The following is a 17612-nucleotide window of genomic DNA, read 5'->3' on the forward strand; positions in this document are numbered from 1 at the left end:
ATGGATATGGACAGGTTGACCGAATGGGCAAAAATCTGGTAGATGGAGTGTAAAGTAGCAAGATGTGAAGTTGTTCACTTTTTGTTAGGAAGAATGAAAACGCAGCCTATGACTTAAATGGAGAACGACTGTAGATTCTGATGTACAGAGGGATTTTGGTGTTCTAGTGCATGAGTCACACAAAGTCAGTATGCAGGTACAGCGCGTAAACCAATTTTTATAGATGCACCACAGAAAGCGTTCTGTCTGGATGCATCACAGCTTGGCATGGCAGCTGCTCTGCCCAAGGACCGTAAGAAATTACAGAGTGTTGTGAACACAGCCCAGTCCATCACACAAGCCAACCTTCCATCCATTGACTCCACCTATACTTCTCCCCACCTCAGGAAGGCAGCCAACATCATCAAAGACCCCTCCTGTCCCGGTTATAATCTCTTCCAATCTCTTCCTTCAGGCAGGAAATACAAAAGCTTAAACACACAGATTGAAGAACAGCTTATTCCCAGTTGTTATCAGACTCCCGAATGGATCTCTCAAATTTAATGTTGACCTCCCTCTTTGTGCACCTTTTCTGCAGCCATAACATTATACTCCTCGCTCTGTTCTATTACCCCTATGCACTTTATATTGTATGATCTGTCTGTACTGCATGCAAAACAAACTTCTCCCAGCACCTGGGTACATGCGACAATAATAAATCAAATCAAATCAAGAAGCCTTAGGGGATGCTCTCCTTTATGACCCGAAGTATTGAACATAAAAATTCTATCTCCACCGAAATAATGTTAATGCATAATTGCAATGGATTCTCATTAAAGTTCTGCAATGTTATCTAGAGAAACATCTGAATCTTCAGAGGGCATCAATCTCCCACACAGAACTCCAATTAAGCCATCATACTCAAGAATGAATGAAACCATGGCAATAAACAAACACGTGTTTTCCTTAATGGTATTTTTTCCTCAGCAATGTTAACGCTTTACGCAATTGCCCCCTGACAGCCCAGGAACTCAGCTGGATGACAATTAGACTCTTAACCACAGGAGAATTACTGTGGATCATCCAAGAGGAGATTTGATAGAGGCATTCAAAATCATGAGGGGTCTGGCCAGCGTAGATAGTGAGATTGTTGAAGCAGAAGGTACATATTTATGGTAATTAGCAAAGCAAGCAATGGAGCCACAGGGAAAAACTTGGCATGTACTGAGTGGTGTAGTATCTGCAATGTACTACCTGAGGTAGGGTGGGGTATATCATGGACCCCATTCCTGGTTCCAGACCCCTTATTCCCCCCACCATCACCGTTATACCTCCTCCTCACCTCCTTCAGAATTGGAAACAAGAGGTCAATTCTCCCCAACCCCCAAAGGCTACCTTTTCGTTCCCACCAATTCATCCTTTTTGTCTCTGTGATGCCATCATATAGTAACAGCTCGTCCCGTGTTCATGTTGAATTTGGACTCGCACAGAAGGAGGATTATAATAGTACATCAAATTATTCCATAATTAGCAATTTTCCAATAAACTTAAAGCCACAGCACACAACTAAAGTATCAGTTTCCTAGATTCCATGGTCTTTAAATTGGCACCAGACAACAGGCACAAGTTAGCAAAAAAAACCTTTTTCATCAAAATAATTCTTACACTTCTACATGCAAAAGGTCATCACTCTAAACACAATTCGCATCGACTGATAAGGTCAGAGCTTATGTGTTTCCATCACATCATTGGAACATTTTAACCTGGTACTTAATACTCTTTCCACTGTATTGCAGATCTCAATATCAGATGTAAATCTGACAACTGATACAGCCCTATCATATAGTAACTCTTGAACATGTATATAGTTTTAATTGAGGAATTCCACAAGCAATTGCAAGGAATTCATTACTTCTTAGATTTCCAGCTTTCCTGGTTCCTGATTTACTGAGTATTCTTTTGTAAACAGGATTCTTTTTCAGCCTGTCTCTCCCCACCACCTCCCACCTTTGTCTTCAGCCTCGCAGTCTCCACCTCTCTCATGCTCACGCCCCTGCAATCTCCCTCCCTCTCCATGCTCAGCCTCCATCTCCTCTCACACATTCCTACAGCCTCCCCCTCCCCCAATATCTCTCCTCCCCAATCGCTGCAGCCAAGCCCCATCTCTCTTTCTCTCTCTACCCTGACTGCTCAAGCCTCTGCCTGCCTTTCTCACCAGCATCCCTTGCCCACACTCTCGCCCTTTCCCCTGAACTTTTCTAGCACTCTCCCTCCCATGCGACCCCTCCAGCCTTCCTCTATCTCATACGTACTCTCTCCCCACCTCTCTCTTTCTCTTTCTCCCTCTCTCTCCTGTTTTGTCTCTTCCTCTTTCCCATCTCCTCTCTCTCTCTTCTCCCCTTTCCTCTTTTCCCTCTCCCCTTTCTCTCCTCTTTTCTCTCTCGCTGTTTGTTCTCCTCTCCCTCCTGTTTTCTCTCATCCTTCTCCTCTCTCCCTCTTTCCCCACTCCTCTGTCTCTCTCTCTTCTCCTTTTTCTCTCTCTCCTCCCTCTCCTGTTCTCTCTGTTCTCCCTTCTCTCTCCTCTTTTCTCTCTTCCCTCTCCTCTCTCTCTCTTTCTCTCCTTTTGATTTACAGCGCCTCCAGCTTGGAGATGAATTTGGCCTTAGTGCCCTTGTGACTTGATGTAGCTAAGTGGGCAATGAGCCCAGTGCCCCTGGTGATTAGCCCCACATGCACCGTCCTTCCCAGGCCCTACGTGTGGGGGCAGTGCAGGACGGTCCAATTGTAGCATTCGAGAGGCAAGTGGACTGTTATCTGGAAAAGGAAGTATGTACAGGTCCACAGAGTAAGAACAGAGGAATGGCACTGGGTAAACTGCTATTTCATGACACAATGGAATCTAGTGGAGGTGTAAATGGCAATAGTGGAGTGGGCGCCAACAGCCGAGGCTGAAAATAACGGGAGCGATGGCAACAATCTGAAATTCCTGAACTCCCAAGTTGAGTCTGGAACATTACAACATGCTCAATGGAAAAATGAAGAGCCGATCCTAGACCTTACACTGAATCTCAGGAAGGATGAGCTACCCTTTTATAGCAGACAGCTACTGGTCGTCTCAAAGCATTGTCAGCCAATGACATACTTCTGGCCTGTAGTCACTGTTGCAATGTAGGAAATGAGGCAGGCAATTAGCACATAGCAAGCTCTAACCCACGAAGAGCAATGTGTTTGTATTTGGAGTGGGACTTGAAAGTGAAATGTCGCAAGGATAGTGTCACAGCTGTTCCTACCTTCATTAGGAACAGATGTTATGGACCAAACCAAACCCCCTCAAAATATATTAAGAAGCTAGGCCAGACCCTAACTTTTTCCTATTTAAAAGGCATGTACTGGGCATTGCATTCCAGACGCAATTTGATTGGTCAAACCACCAATCTTGAAGCAAAACACGCTTTATTCATACACTATAGCTAAAATACAATTCAAAAAAAAAAGAAATTGGAATAACAACTCTATCAAAACGTTTAACAAAATAATAGATATATTAAGCACTACCAATTAACCATTCCGATAGAGTAAGATCACATAAACACAAGCTTGGAAAAGGCAAGTTCAGTGAAAGAGATTGGCTCATGTGCAATTCTTGCAGCAGGAAGAGAATCCCCAGCTTTTAGCTGTAACAGAGAGAGGGAGAAACAGCTTCCACATCCAACTTCAAGATCCCAGCAAATGCCACTAAAAAACTAAAACTAAAAACCCTGGTTCAGTGGGAGCTTGACCCCACCCATTCAGACTGCTTCTATTGTGTCAACTCTTTAATTAAAAAAAAACCAAGGCCTCACAAGCTGTTTACATTAATGGATCCAAATAAACAGCTCTACATCTCTGTCTTAAGGCTTCTCTTCAAAAATAAAACCAGGACAAAATACTCCTCTTAAAGCCGTAGTATCATCACACAGTGTCAGAGGGTCAAGCACAGAATAAAAGAGGGAAGAGCCAGACAAACCAGAGCTCCAATGTGAAATGTGAGTCAAACTTGCAAACTTTACGTCCTTATTTAAAAAAGGATAAGCCCAGCAATTATACAGACCCCACATTGGTTTAATTTCAGTGGTAGGGAAGCTTCTCAAGGCAATGATTTGGGATCAGATTAATAGTCACATGGAAAGATATTATTTAACTCTCATGGATTTGTCAAAGGAAAGTCGAGTCGAACTAATTTGCTGGAGCTTTTTGAAGTAACAGAACAGACTGATGAGGGCAATGAGATTGATGTGGCGTAACACAGACTTGGAAAAGGCTTTCGGTACAGTGCCACGGAATAGAAAAGTTATGTGTGATGGAACAGAAGGGTCAGTAGCAACGCGAATACAAAATTGGCTGAGGGATAGGAAACAGAGAGTAACGGTCAATCGGTATTTTTTTTTGGCTGGAGAAAGGTTGAACCCTTGCTGTTCCTGACATATAAATAAATGATCTAGTTCTTGATGTGCATGGGACAGTTCCAGGGTTTGTGGAATGCAAAACTTGGAAGAGTTGTAAACTGTGAGGAGGACAGTGTGTAACTCCACAAGGTCATTGACAATTTGTGGACTGTGCAGATGGGTTTCAGTGCAGAGAAGTGGACAGACAGGTGCTGTTCAAGAGGGACTGCAGGAACACAGAGACGTGGCTGTAGATGTCCATATGCCATGGCAGGACAAGTAGAGAGAGCTGTTAATAAAGCATGCAGTATACTAAGCTTCATTAAGAGAGGAACTGAGTACAAGAGAAGGAGGTTATGCTGAAGGCAATAGCTAAAATTCACATGGAGCATTGTGTACAGTTCTGGATGCCATAGTATAAGAAGGATGTGAATACATCGGAAAGAAGAGGATTATGAGAATGATTGAGGATAAATTGAAGAAGTTCAGAATGTTTCCCTTGGAGAAGAGAAGGAATTAGAGATTTGATAGAAATTTTCCAAATCATGAGGGTACTGGATAAGGAGGAAATGTTCCCACTTCTCAAAGGATCAAGAAGTTGCGAGGGAGGGGGGGTGGGTAGGGACTCAGTTTTTAAAAGTGTTTTGCAAAAGAAACAAAGGTGGATATGAGAAAATACTTTTCCACACCGCGAACAGTGCCTGGAAATGCAGGTGAGGCGGGTTCAGTCCAGACATTGGAGAGTGATGACCATTCAAACAGAAACAGTGTGCAGGGATGTGGGGAAAAGGCAGGAGGTCACAATGCCGTCACAGACTGCTGCAGGCACGATGGGCCGAAGGCCCACCTTCCGCGCTGTAGGAACTCTGTGGCTCTGTACGCGCTTTCGCGGGTTCAGCTTGGTTTTCCTTCCCGAAACGGTGTCAAAATTTTGACAACCAGAAGCTCGGGGTAACTCTCAGAGACTGAGCGGAGGAGTTCCCGCGGAAGAGACCACCCTGTCGGCGATTGCCCTCCTCAGCGTGGAGGAGAGCACGTAGTGAGCGGCGAATGCCGGAGATTACATCGAAGGGACTCCAGCAAACCGGGAACTGGAGCTGGGAGGGCTCAGACCCTCAGGAGTGCACGGAGAAAGGTTGACGCCTCCTTGGTGGGAAACCAATGTGGGGAAGAGAGGGGGCATCGGGAGTGGGCCAGTACGTGACTAAGGAAAGCCAGGAGACCACAGTCCATCTGGGAATCCCTTGGGAACACCGGGAAGGGAGGGAAACATTCTGTTTGGTAGTGGCATCACACTGGAGGTGGTGCAAGTAGTGAAGGATGACTCTTTAGGCTGGGGTGCGGGGGGTGGGGTGTGGTTGGAGTTGAATACAAGGGAGATCCTATCAGGGAGAAAGGGAAGAGCAATGGTGTGGGGAAGGGGCTGATACAGTCAATGGCCACGTCACGCAGGATTGTAGGAAAGTTTACCTTCTCGAACACAAATGTTTCTTCATCCTTCCACTGGGGGTTAATAGAGTTCGGCTCAGTGCTGAGTTTTGTCCTGTACTTCTTCTTCGGGTCACCCGGAAGGCCCAGCAACTCCACTTCCACGAAGAATCTGGAGTTACGATCGGACAGGAACTGCCCCGAAATTACCTGCAGCAAGGGGACGACGGAGGTGACGCGGGGAACAGCAGCAGTAAGGCCGAAACACACCAACACATCGCACAGCTGGAAAGAGGTCTACCACAGAGCCCAGTGGCAGGGAGAGAACAGCAGAGGTTTAGACTCAGTATCCAACTGAAGGAGTGTTGGTGGTGCACTGACTGAGGACTGACTTCATCCCCATTCTCCAGGTACTAGCCACGGAGTTGCCAGTGTGCTCCAGGACTAAGAAAAAACCTCCTTTCAAAAGGGCATCGCTGGGCCACACAGTCAGACAACAGATGAAACAGGGAAGTACACCGTTCAATCAATCATCTCAGTGCCACTTACACACATGGGCAGCTGACAGAATGCCTAGGCCCTCACACTTTCCCAGCAAGGATACCATCCTATACCCCATATCCTGGACAAACACACAGCATGCCTTATGTATTAGTACAGTAGATGGCAACTAAAATCACATCTACTGTCTGGAGAATGGACAGACATTATATATCGAACAGGGACAGACGGCGTTGTATTGAACACAGGGACAGAGGGTGATGTATTGAACACAGGGACAGAGGGCGATGTATTGAACACAGGGACAGAGGGCGTTTTATTGAACACAGGGACAGAGGGCGATGTATTGAACACAGGGACAGAGGGCGATGTATTGAACACAGGGACAATTGGAACCAATGTAACCATTACCAAGATGGAGAGTGTGTTTGACACAACGACATCAATGCAATCAGTGGTGAAAGGGTCAAATGTCTTCTCCAGATGACGCAGAAGTTCATGTTTCAGGATATATCCGCTCCGTCCATTGAACTCAAAGTACGAGCTGTTCAACTGCATGGGCAAGTCTGGGGAGAGTCAGAGAACTAGGTCAGCCGAGCTCACTCACTCAACAGCTTCTGAGGATCTAATGGGTCTCATACAGGGGGTCATTTGTAACCTCTAAGCGGAGACTGGGGTTGGGGGGGAGCCGGATCCTGTGTCAAACTCAGAGTCAGGATCAGAGAATCCTGTATCAGATCCAGTGGTTCCTGTATCAAACCCAGAATCATTGTCAGAGGATCTTATATCAGATCCAGAGTCAGACTGGGGAAATCCTGTTTCAAACCCAGAGTCAGTTTCAGTGGATCCTGGGTTAGATCCAAAGTCAGTAGCAGAGATTCTAGTTTCAAACCCAAAGTGAGTATCAGCGGATCCTGCATTTGATCCAGTGGATCCTAACCTTTCATCAGTGTCATTCCTCAAATTAATGCCTGGGTAATCTCTCATTAATATTAGTGATTATAGTAATCGTTAATATGGCTATTAATCTCTTGTCCTTTTGTTTATCACTCATTACCAATCCCATTCACTAATCCCTTTCTCCTGAGTGATCTTTAGCCAATTAATCTGTTAACCTCTAATCTTGTGTTAATATGTGAATAATGATCTTGTTAATCCCCTTCATTTTATTGGCCAACACTGTTTGGTTAATTTCAAATTCACTATTTTGTTAATTCATCCCCAGTTCCAATCACTTCGCCATTGGTGTCCACACATCCAGCTCCATAGGCCCTGAGCTCTGGAATTGCCTCTTGACATGGCCCTGTCTCCCTGCCTCTCTTTCCTTCCTTAATATTGATTTAAAACCCACTGCTTTGGCCAAATGATCTGTCCCAATATATCTGCCAAAGTGTCAATTTTGGGACATTCTACAGCATTAAAGGTGCTGTACAAATACAAGTTGTTGCTGTCGATCTTGTCGTAACTTCTAGTGTCAGGCTTCATGTCTGACTGCAGGCCCAGGTCCCTGGGGCTGAGTTGAGCGTTTGTTGAAACAACTGAGCCTCTGAGTGAGTGAAGAACGGTTGGGTAGGGCCTAGGCAGGAGGTCAGTCCCTGCTCCTCCACTCACCTGCAGTCTGGAAGTTGAGAGCCACCATCTGACAGCCAGCATTCCAGAAGACCTGGGGCATGTAGTTGGAGGAATCTACCCGTGTCCCCTTGGGGTAGATGCGACTCATTTGCCTCTTGTTGTACCTGTTTAGGGTTGTATAGGAATTCGGAGCCCTGAGAAGCTGAAATACCCCTGGAGAGATGTAGTTGGGCCTTCGATGCCATCAGTCATGGTGGATGTATGCTCATTGTGGGGCGAGGGGCAGCGCATGCATTCAGGAGAGCATTGACCATTCGCTAAACTGAAAGGACACAGTGAGGGCGGAGGGACGAGGTGGCAGATATGGGTTTGACTGTCTCCTCAGTTTCTGTCCTGAAGCTTCAAAATGGGTCAGACGTGTTTGGGTTTGGGGCAGTTGTGTGAGTTAGTGATTGGCTGAACAAATAAGGAAGGGGATGTGTCATCCACTAGAGGGGGAAATGGGACACAGAGGATGGGGGGAGAAAAGGGATGGAGAGGAGCTGAATGACTAACAACGGGATGTAGGATCAAGGGGAAAAGAGAGGAGGTGAAAAGAGGGAGGAGGGGAAGGATGAGGGAAAGGGAGATTTGGGGGAAAAGGTGAACACCACTGATATTCCACGATCGGGTTTGATAAAGGGCAGGGGGTGATTGGTGGGAAAGGAACAGACAGTGGTAGATTATAATAAAGTCACCATTCTTTTAATATTAGTTATTGTACTAATTGTTAATATGACCACTCATCTCTGTCTTTTTGTTCATCACTCATTACCTATTTCACCAATCTCATTCACTAATCCCTTTCTCCTGAGTGAACTTTAAGACAATTGATCTGTTCACCTCTAGTCTCTCGTTAATCTGTGAATAACTCTCCTTGTTAACCCCCTTCATTTTATTGGCCAACTCTGTTTGGTTAATCTCAAATTCACTATTATGTTAATTCATCCCCAATTCCAATCACTTCACCGTTGCTGTCTACAAATCCAGCTACCTAGGCCCTGAACTCTGGAATTCCCTCTTGACATGGCCCTGTCTCCACACTTCTCTTTTCTCCTTTACTATCTATTTAAAACCCACTGCTTTGGCCTCACAATCTATCCCAATATCTCTTGAAGTGGAGACTCAACCGGGTGAGGGCAGAGTAAAAGAGGTGACAAACAAGCTACAAGGGGAATACACTGATATGAAGAGAGGCTAGTGTCACTGTTATTGTTGTGGATAGCATGCTCAGTGAGCTGGTCACAACACCAGTATGGGCTGAAAAGCATCGAGTGACCACCTGGAAGAGTAGTAAGTGTGGGCAAGTAGTGCAGGGGCCTCAAGTGGCTATCCCTGTCCCAAACAGTTGGATGCTGTTGGAAGAAATGGACTCTCAGGGGAAAGCAGCAACAGCCAAATTTGTGGTACCACACTTGGTTCTCCTGCACAGCAGGGGAGGACAAAGACTGGGAGAGCTTTAGTGATAGTGGACTCGATTGTAAGGAGAACTAACAGTGGGGTTCTGCAGCAGCAAACAAGGCTCTTGAATGGGATAACAGGGTGTAGAGCTGGATGAACGCAGCAGGCCAAGCAGCATCAGGGGAGCAGGAAAGCTGACGTTTTGGGCCTAGACCCTTCTTCGAAATGTCAGCTTTCCTGCTCCTCTGATGCTGCTTGGCCTGCTGTGTTCATCCAGCTCTACACCTTGCTATCTCAGATTCTCCAGCATCTGCAGTTCCTACTATCTCGAATGGGATGTTGCCTTCATGATGCCAGGATCAGGGGTGTCTCAGAGCGGCTGCAGGGCATTCTGAAGGTAGAGAGCAAACAACCAGTGATGATGGTCTCCATCGGTATCAATGGCATGGTTAAAGAGAGAAATGAAGTCCTGCAACAGGAATTTAGAGAGTTAGGTAATAGAAACAGAGGAAGACTACTAAGATTGTAATCTCCGGATGTGCCACTGAGTGCAGGAATAGGAAGATAGATCAGAAGAACGTGTGGCCGAAGGGATGGTGTGGGGGTTGCGGGGGTTGGTGCTTTAGATCACTGGGACAGTTTCTGGGCTAGGTGGAACCTGTACAGACTCGATAGGTTGTACCTAAACTGGAATGGGTCCAGTATCCTTGCTGGGAGGTTAGTTTGTGCCGTTGGGAAGGTTTCAAACTGATTTGTCAGGGGCACAGAGTAGATATAATGTCGGTAACAAGGTTCAGTCAGATATAGAAGGAATGCTAGGACAGTCCAACAGGTGAATAAGCATTGGGAGGATGGGAAAACTAAACTGTATCTATTTTAATGCAAGAAGCCTGACTGGTAACACAGATGAATTTAGGGCATTGATCAGCACGTGGGAATATGATATTGTTGCAGGAAGGACAAGAGTGGCAGCTCAATATTCCAAGGTATAGAAGTTTCAGGTGTGACAGGGGGGAACATAAGAGAGGTGGGGACATTGTGTTATTGAGAAAGGAGACCATCACTGCATAAATGAGGGAGGATGTCTTCAAATGAGTGATCTGGGTGGAACTTAGAAATAAAAAAAGGGGTAATTACACTACAGGCCTCCCAACAGTCAGAGGGAGATACAGGAGCAGATATGCAGGGAAACCATAGAGAGGTGTTAGAGGAGTAGCATTATAGTACCGGGGACTTTACCAACATTAACTGGGATTGCCTTAGGATTAGATGGGATGGAATTTTTAAAGTGCATCCGGGAGAGCCTTTTGTGCCAGTGCATAGACAGTCCCCCTTCCCTTTAATGTTTCTGGTTAAGATGGCGGCCGGAGTTCATAAGAACATAAGAACTAGGAGCAGGAGTAGGCCATCCGGCCCTTCGAGCCTGCTCCGCCATTCAATGAGATCATGGCTGATCTTTTCGTGGACTCAGATCCACTTACCCGCGTTCTCACCGTATCCCTTAATTCCTTTATTGTTCAAAAAAATATCTACCTTATCTTTAAAAACGTTTACTGAAGTAGGGTCAACTACTTCACCGGGCAAGGAATTCCATAGATTAACAACCCTCTGGGTGAAGAAGTTCCTTTTCAATTCAGTCCTAAATCTGCTCCCTCTAATCTTGAGGCTATGCCCTCTTGTCCTAGCTTCACCTGCCAGTGGAAACATCCTCTCTACTTCTATCTTATCTATTCCCTTCATAATTTTATATGTTTCTACAAGATCCCCCCTCAATCTTCTGAATTCCAATGAATATAATCCCAATCTACTCAGTCTCTCCTCATAAGCCAACCCCCTCAACTCCGGAATCAACCTAGTGAACTTCCTTTGCACCCCCTCCAGTGCCAATACATCCTTTCTCAAGTAAGGAGACAAAACTGCACACAGTACTCCAGGTGTGGCCTCACCAGCACCTTGTACAGCTGCAACATAACCTCTCTGCTTTTAATCTCAATCCCTTTAGCAATGAAGGACAAAATTCCAGTTGCCTTCCTAATTACTTGTTGTATCTGCAGACCTACCTTCTGTGATTCATGCACAAGGACACCCAGGTCCCTCTGCATAGCAGCATGCTGCAACTTTTTACCATTCAAGTAATAACCCTTTTTACTATTACTCCTACCAAAATGTATGACTTCACATTTATTTACATTGTATTCCATCTGCCAGACCTTTGCCCACTCACTCAATGTATCTATGTTCCTCTGCAAAGTTTCACAGTCCTCTGCACACTTTGCTCTGCCACTCATCTTAGTGTCATCTACAAACTTTGACACCCTACACGTGGTCCCCAACTCCAAATCATCTACAAAAATTGTAAATAATTGCGGTCCCAACACCGATCCCTGAAGCACACCACTAGTCACTGACTGCCAGCTAGAATAGCACTCATTTATCCCCACTCTTTGCTTCCTGTTAGTCAACCAATCCTCTAACCATGCTAATACTTTACCCTTAACGCCATGCATCCTTATCTTATGCAGTAGCCTTTTGTGCGGCACCTTGTCGAAGGCCTTTTGGAAATCTAGGTACACCACATCCACTGGGTCCCCATTGTCCACCTCGCTCGTAATGTCTTCATAGAATTCCAAAAGATTTGTCAAGCATGACCTGCCCTTTATGAACCCATGCTGCGTCTGCCCAACGGGACAATTTCTATCAAGATGCCTTGCTATTTCTTCCTTGATAATAGACTCAAGCATCTTCCCCACTACAGAGGTTAAGCTAGCCGGTCTATAATTCCCCATCTTTTGTCTACTTCCCTTTTTAAACAGTGGTGTCACATTTGCTGTTTTCCAATCTGCTGGGACTGCCCCAGAGTCCAGCGAATTTTGGAAAATTACTGCCAGTGCACCTGCTATTTCTCCCGCCATCTCTTTTAGTACCCTGGGATGCATTCCATCAGGGCCAGGAGACTTATTAATCCTTAGCTCCATTAGCTTGCCCAACACTATCTCTTCTCACTACCTCTGCTTGCCAGCTCCTTTTCCTCTTTCTTTTTCTCTATCTTGCTGCAGCTTTTCTCCCCCAACCCCCACAACTTGCAACTCCTTAAAGTACGCTACCTGGACGGAATGGAGAATGGGGTCCGAGAGCAACCTGGCGCGGGAGACGAGTCGTGGCTGACGTGGGGTTGGGGTTGGGGTTGGGGTTGGGGGGAGGTGGTACGGTGTGAGTCCCTGAAGCGAGTCGCGGGAGCAGAGCGAGCGCGGCCGGCGCTGGGGGCCGGGGCCTGGAGCTGGAGCAGAAGCAGAGCGAGCCCAGGCCAGGGGGATGAGGCTTGGGAGCGAGTCCAGAACAGAGACCGGCATGTGGAGGCAGCGAGGCCTTGTGTCCTGAAGCCTTGTGGGCATGGACTCAGTGAGAATGGACTATAACTGGAGTACTTTGAAGACACTCATTATTCTCACTCTTAAAAAACTCTACATTTCCATTTTCCTTTTACAATTTCAATTCTCTAACAGTCCTGTATCTAAGATAGCACCGGGAGGTGACTTTTGACTGCATTTATTTGCATGCATGCAACAGAAAAGGCTATTCTAGACCTTCGAGAGATGGGACAGTGCTAGACCTAATCCAAGGGAATGAAGTGAGGACAATGGTTTCATCCTGATATTGATCAGCTCGTAAATTGGGCAGAACAATGGCAGATGGAATTTAATCCTAATAAATGTGACCTGGTACATTTTGGGAGCTCTAATAAGAGAAGGATATACCTAATGATTGGTAGGTCCCTAGGGTGTACTGAGGAACAAAGGGGCCTTGGCATATAAGTCCATAGATTCCTGAAGGTGACAACACAGGCAGACAGGGTGGTGGAAAAGGCATATGGGATGCTTGCCTTCATTAGCTGAGGTGTAGAATATAGGAGGGAAGTCTCTTTGCAACTTTATAGAACATTGGTTAGGCCACAGATGGAATACTGTGCGCAGTTCCAGTCACCATACTAGTGGAAAGAGGTGATTGCATTGGAGAAGGTGCAGAGGAGACTTGCCAGGATGTTGCCTGGGCTGGAAAGTGTAAGTTATGAGGAGTGACTGCGGGTAGGTTGGGTTTGTTTTCCCTGGAGCAGACTGAGGCGGCTGTTGATTGAGATATGCAAAATTATGAGAGGTATGGACAGAGTAGATCGCAAGAATCTCTTCCCCATGGCAGACATGTCTAACAGCAGAGGACATAGGTTTAAAGTGAAGAGTAAGAGGGAATCTGAGGAAAAATATTTTCACGCAGATGGTGGTAGAAATATGGAACGTGCTGCCTGAGAGGGTTGTGGAGGCAGGCACTCTCACAATGTTTAAGAAGCATCTGGAGGGCATAGTGGGCTATGGACCAAGTGCAGGTAAATGGGATTAGTGTAGTTTGAGTTTTGTTAGTCAGTATAGACATGATGGGCCAAAGGGCCTGTTTCTATGCAGTATGACTCTGAGGCACCAACAAGAGATTAAGTCTTTAGCAGGAGAGTACAGTGGGTAATGATCCTATCACTGGGCCAGCTGCTCCAGGTTTAAAACTTGACACCACAGAAGGTGCATGCAATGCTATTTGGGGAGGCGATGGCCTAGTGGTGTTATCACTGAACCACTCCAGAGACCCAGGTAATATTCTGGGGACCTGGGTTCAAATCCTGACACAGCAGATGGTGGAATTTGAATTCAGTTTAAAAAAATCTGGAATTGAGAGTCTGATGATGACCGTGAATCCATTGCCAATTGTTGGAAAAACCCATCTGGTTCACTAATGTCCATCAGGGAAGGGAACTGCCATCCTTACCTGGTCTGGCCTACATGTGACTCCAGACCCACAACAATGTAGTTGACTCTCAATTAGGGGGCAATTAGGGATGAGCAATAAATGCTGACCTAGCCAGCAATGCCCTCATCCCATGAATGAATGAAAAAAAAATTATTCTATATATAAATCACCCAAACATCTCAATTAGATTTAAGTCTGTAACTGACTTCTGGGTATCTGTTATTCAATGTATAAACCATCCATAGCTCCTCGATTATATTCCAGTCTATAGTTCACTCCTGGGTATCTGTTATTCTCTATATAAACCACCTGAACACCTCAATTATATTCCACTCTGTAATTCACTTCTGGGTATCTGTTATTCTACACATAAGCTACACAGAATCCTTCAATTATATTCTAATCTATAATTCACTCCCGGGTATCTGATATTCTGTATATCAACCACCTTGAACCCCTCAATTAGATTCCAGTCTGTAACTCACTCCCGGGTATCTGCTATTCTATAATATAAACCACTGCAAACATCTCAATTAGATTCCAGTCTGTAACTCCTTCTGGGGACCATCTGCTGTATCTAGCTGTGCTGTGTGTCAGCTGATCAAGTGAGCTTTCACTTCCACAGAAGCTTATGCCAAACCAGCAGCTGCCCAGATGTTGAAGCGTGCCCTTTTTCACTCAGATTTCTTGCTATGTGGCCAGTGCCAAACAACGTGTGGAAGGATACTCAACAAAATCAAGTGGGAATTTGATGAGCAGATCTAGAGCTTTGGTCTCAGTGAATGACGAGATGATGTAGGATTTATTTATTTCTGTAAAATGAAGAGAGTAGGATTAGCAAGTGTTTAGACTGTAGAATTGATTGAATATAAATACAAGGTTGTTCTTTCTTTCAGCCCCACGCTGAGTTACTGCAGAGGAGCTGAAGCTTGGGATAACAACCTGCTACACAGGTCAGTGATCGGAGAACATGACAGCGAAAGAGTGGCTGAAAGAGCGGGCCTGTGCTACCATCTTTGCAACACATGTTGACGTGGATCTGAGTAGTATTATCTGGAATTACACACAGAGTGCACCGTCAGATACAGGTCACACAACCCCGACTGGTCAACTCATCACACCATTCTCCTGGCTGAGAATTTGAACAGAAAGGGCGGTGAATCTGTGGGATCCACTGCCCCAGAGTGCAGAACTGAACAAATTAAAAGAGGAGATGGACGGGTTTTTAATTGGCGATGGGTTAAAGAGAAGCAGGCAGGAAAGTGGAGTCGAGGCCGAGGTGAGGTCAGCCATGGTCGTATTAAATGGTGTAGCAGGCCTGAGGGGCTGAATGGCCTACTCCTGGTTCTTACGTCCAGCTTTTCCTAACCCTTTCAGCAAATTTGCGTGAGTTACATTCCCATGCCGAGCGTGTGTTACAATGGCAATCAGTTTGATGGCTTCCAGCAAACATTGTGTCTGGGTGACCATCTCTCCCCGTTATACAGAGTGTGCCGTCCAACCTTTAGGTCTTGCCATGTCAGAGCACAGTTTCTACTTCATGTTAATGTTATTTTATTGGATTTTTTAATCAGATGAATGAACATTTGGCCCACAAAGAGCTTTGCATGGCTAAGCAGATTTGCTAAAGAGGAAGTCAAGAACAGGGGAGTTTTCCTTCCTCGGTTTGGAGCCTCCCCTTCTACACATCTCGACCTCTCACCTCCATGGCTCCCTGAAGCATTAAGTCCTGCATTCTCACCACTCTCTTGGTCAAAGGGTTTCTCCTGAATATCCTCTTGGATTTATCACCGACTCCCTTCTGTTTTGTGATGCAAGCGGAAGTCTTTTAACCACCTCGGCCCTTTCATTACTAAGGGCTTTGAGGCACAGTGGGTAACTTTGCTGCCCTGTGTTGGGGCCTTGCTAACCCAAGCCTAACGGTCACACGTCCTGCAGAGCCTCCCAACACAGGCCAGTGGCAGGCGCTGAGAGCTGGAGAGAGTCCTGGTCACCTACATAGCGGGAAAACATTGGAGCCGCTACCATCACTATTGGCAACTCCAGGTGACCACATGCATTGGAAAGGTGCAACTTGGATTCTCTGAGAGACCCGTAACATTGACTATATTTCATTACCTTAACAACCTCTATCAGGAGGTTCCTCGGTCTTCCCATTTTGAGAGACAAGAGCCTCAGACTTTGCCATGGATTTCTAACTCTCAGTTCCAAAATCAGAACCACTTGGGATCCAGCTGTCTACGCACAGTTCCTCACTGGGAACCAGTGCTCTGGATCTCCTGTCAGGGCAGAACTGACAAACTGAACTGCTTCCTGCAGACAGCATAGGGATAGCTTACTGTTAGCCACTTCAAAAGACTGGAACTTCACAGGCTGAATGTAATTGACCAGGCTGGACATCTCTTCATACGCTGTCGCTTCCTGCCCAGCAGTGCCCTGTTAGAAAGGAACACATAGACATCGCTCAATTACAAACACTGCCAGTCCAAGTAGGGATCACTCTGAAGTTAAAACCTAAAGCTATAAAAGGGAGCACAGCGATTAAATTGCTAGGCATAGGAACCCTGAGCTAAAGCCAAGAGGCACGTGTTTAAATCCCACCTCTGGAAAGTCCTTGGCCTATGATGTTAATCGTTAATAATCATCATGAAACTACCACATAAAAACTACTAAAACCCTGCCTGGCACAGGGACAGGAAATCCTTCAAGCCCGTTCCTGGTTTCCTGGTTCGATTCCACCCTCAGGCTACTGTCTGTGTGGAGTTTGCACGTTCTCCCTGTGTCTGCGTGGGGTTTCCTCCGGTTTCCTCCCACAGTCCAAAGATGTGCAGGCTAGGTGGATTGGCCATGCTAAATTGCCCGTAGTGTTCAGGGATGTGCGGGTTAGATGGACTAGCCATGGGGAATGCAGGGTTACAGGGATAGGGTTGGAGGTGTCTGGGTGGGACGCACTTCGGAGGGTCGGTGTGGACTCGATGGGCTGAACGGCCTGCTTCCACATTGCAGGGATTTTATGATTTGGCTGACAGGTGATGGACTTTCTCAACTAGCTTCTCAAAAGGTCTCGCAAGTCATCCAGTTCAAGGACAATTGGGGAGGGGAAATAAATACTGCTGGTGAAGCTCAAGCCCAAAAATAAATTTTGAAGAAAGCAAAACTAGGCACTTCCTAACTCCATTCCCTGGAGTGAATATTTGACTTGGGCCAACACCATGCAGGGGAAATATATGCATCACATCAGATGCAACACCTTCATCCCACCCAACCTCGCTGTACCACATCAATAAAACTCATCAAGTTCATCAAACATGATTTGTCTTTAACAAATTTACACTGGTTTTCCTTAAGTAAAGTATACATGGCCAAGTAACTGTTAATTCTGTTCCAAATTATCACTTCTCAAAGCTTGCCTATCACTAATGATAAACTAAGACAACAAGGTGCAAGGCTGGATGAACACAGCAGGCCAAGCAGCAT

The 17612-nt window shown here is 45.8% G+C and overlaps 1 protein-coding gene across 1 annotated transcript in view; it reads right to left on the reverse strand.

Moving 5' to 3' along the window:
* Positions 1-17612, reverse strand: part of LOC109913252 (1-phosphatidylinositol 4,5-bisphosphate phosphodiesterase beta-2) — a 99793-nt gene that overhangs the window by 33062 nt on the left and 49119 nt on the right. The window contains exons 4-8 of the mRNA XM_048600482.1: positions 16475-16571; positions 14863-14947; positions 7944-8068; positions 6744-6898; positions 5874-6041 (exon numbers count right to left, since the gene is read on the reverse strand). Coding sequence (XP_048456439.1) covers positions 5874-6041; positions 6744-6898; positions 7944-8068; positions 14863-14947; positions 16475-16571 — 630 coding nt within the window. The remainder of the gene's footprint in view (positions 1-5873; positions 6042-6743; positions 6899-7943; positions 8069-14862; positions 14948-16474; positions 16572-17612) is intronic.

This window comes from Rhincodon typus, chromosome 8 (genome assembly GCF_021869965.1).
Source record: "Rhincodon typus isolate 14 chromosome 8, sRhiTyp1.1, whole genome shotgun sequence".
Classification (NCBI taxonomy): Eukaryota; Metazoa; Chordata; class Chondrichthyes; order Orectolobiformes; family Rhincodontidae; genus Rhincodon; species Rhincodon typus.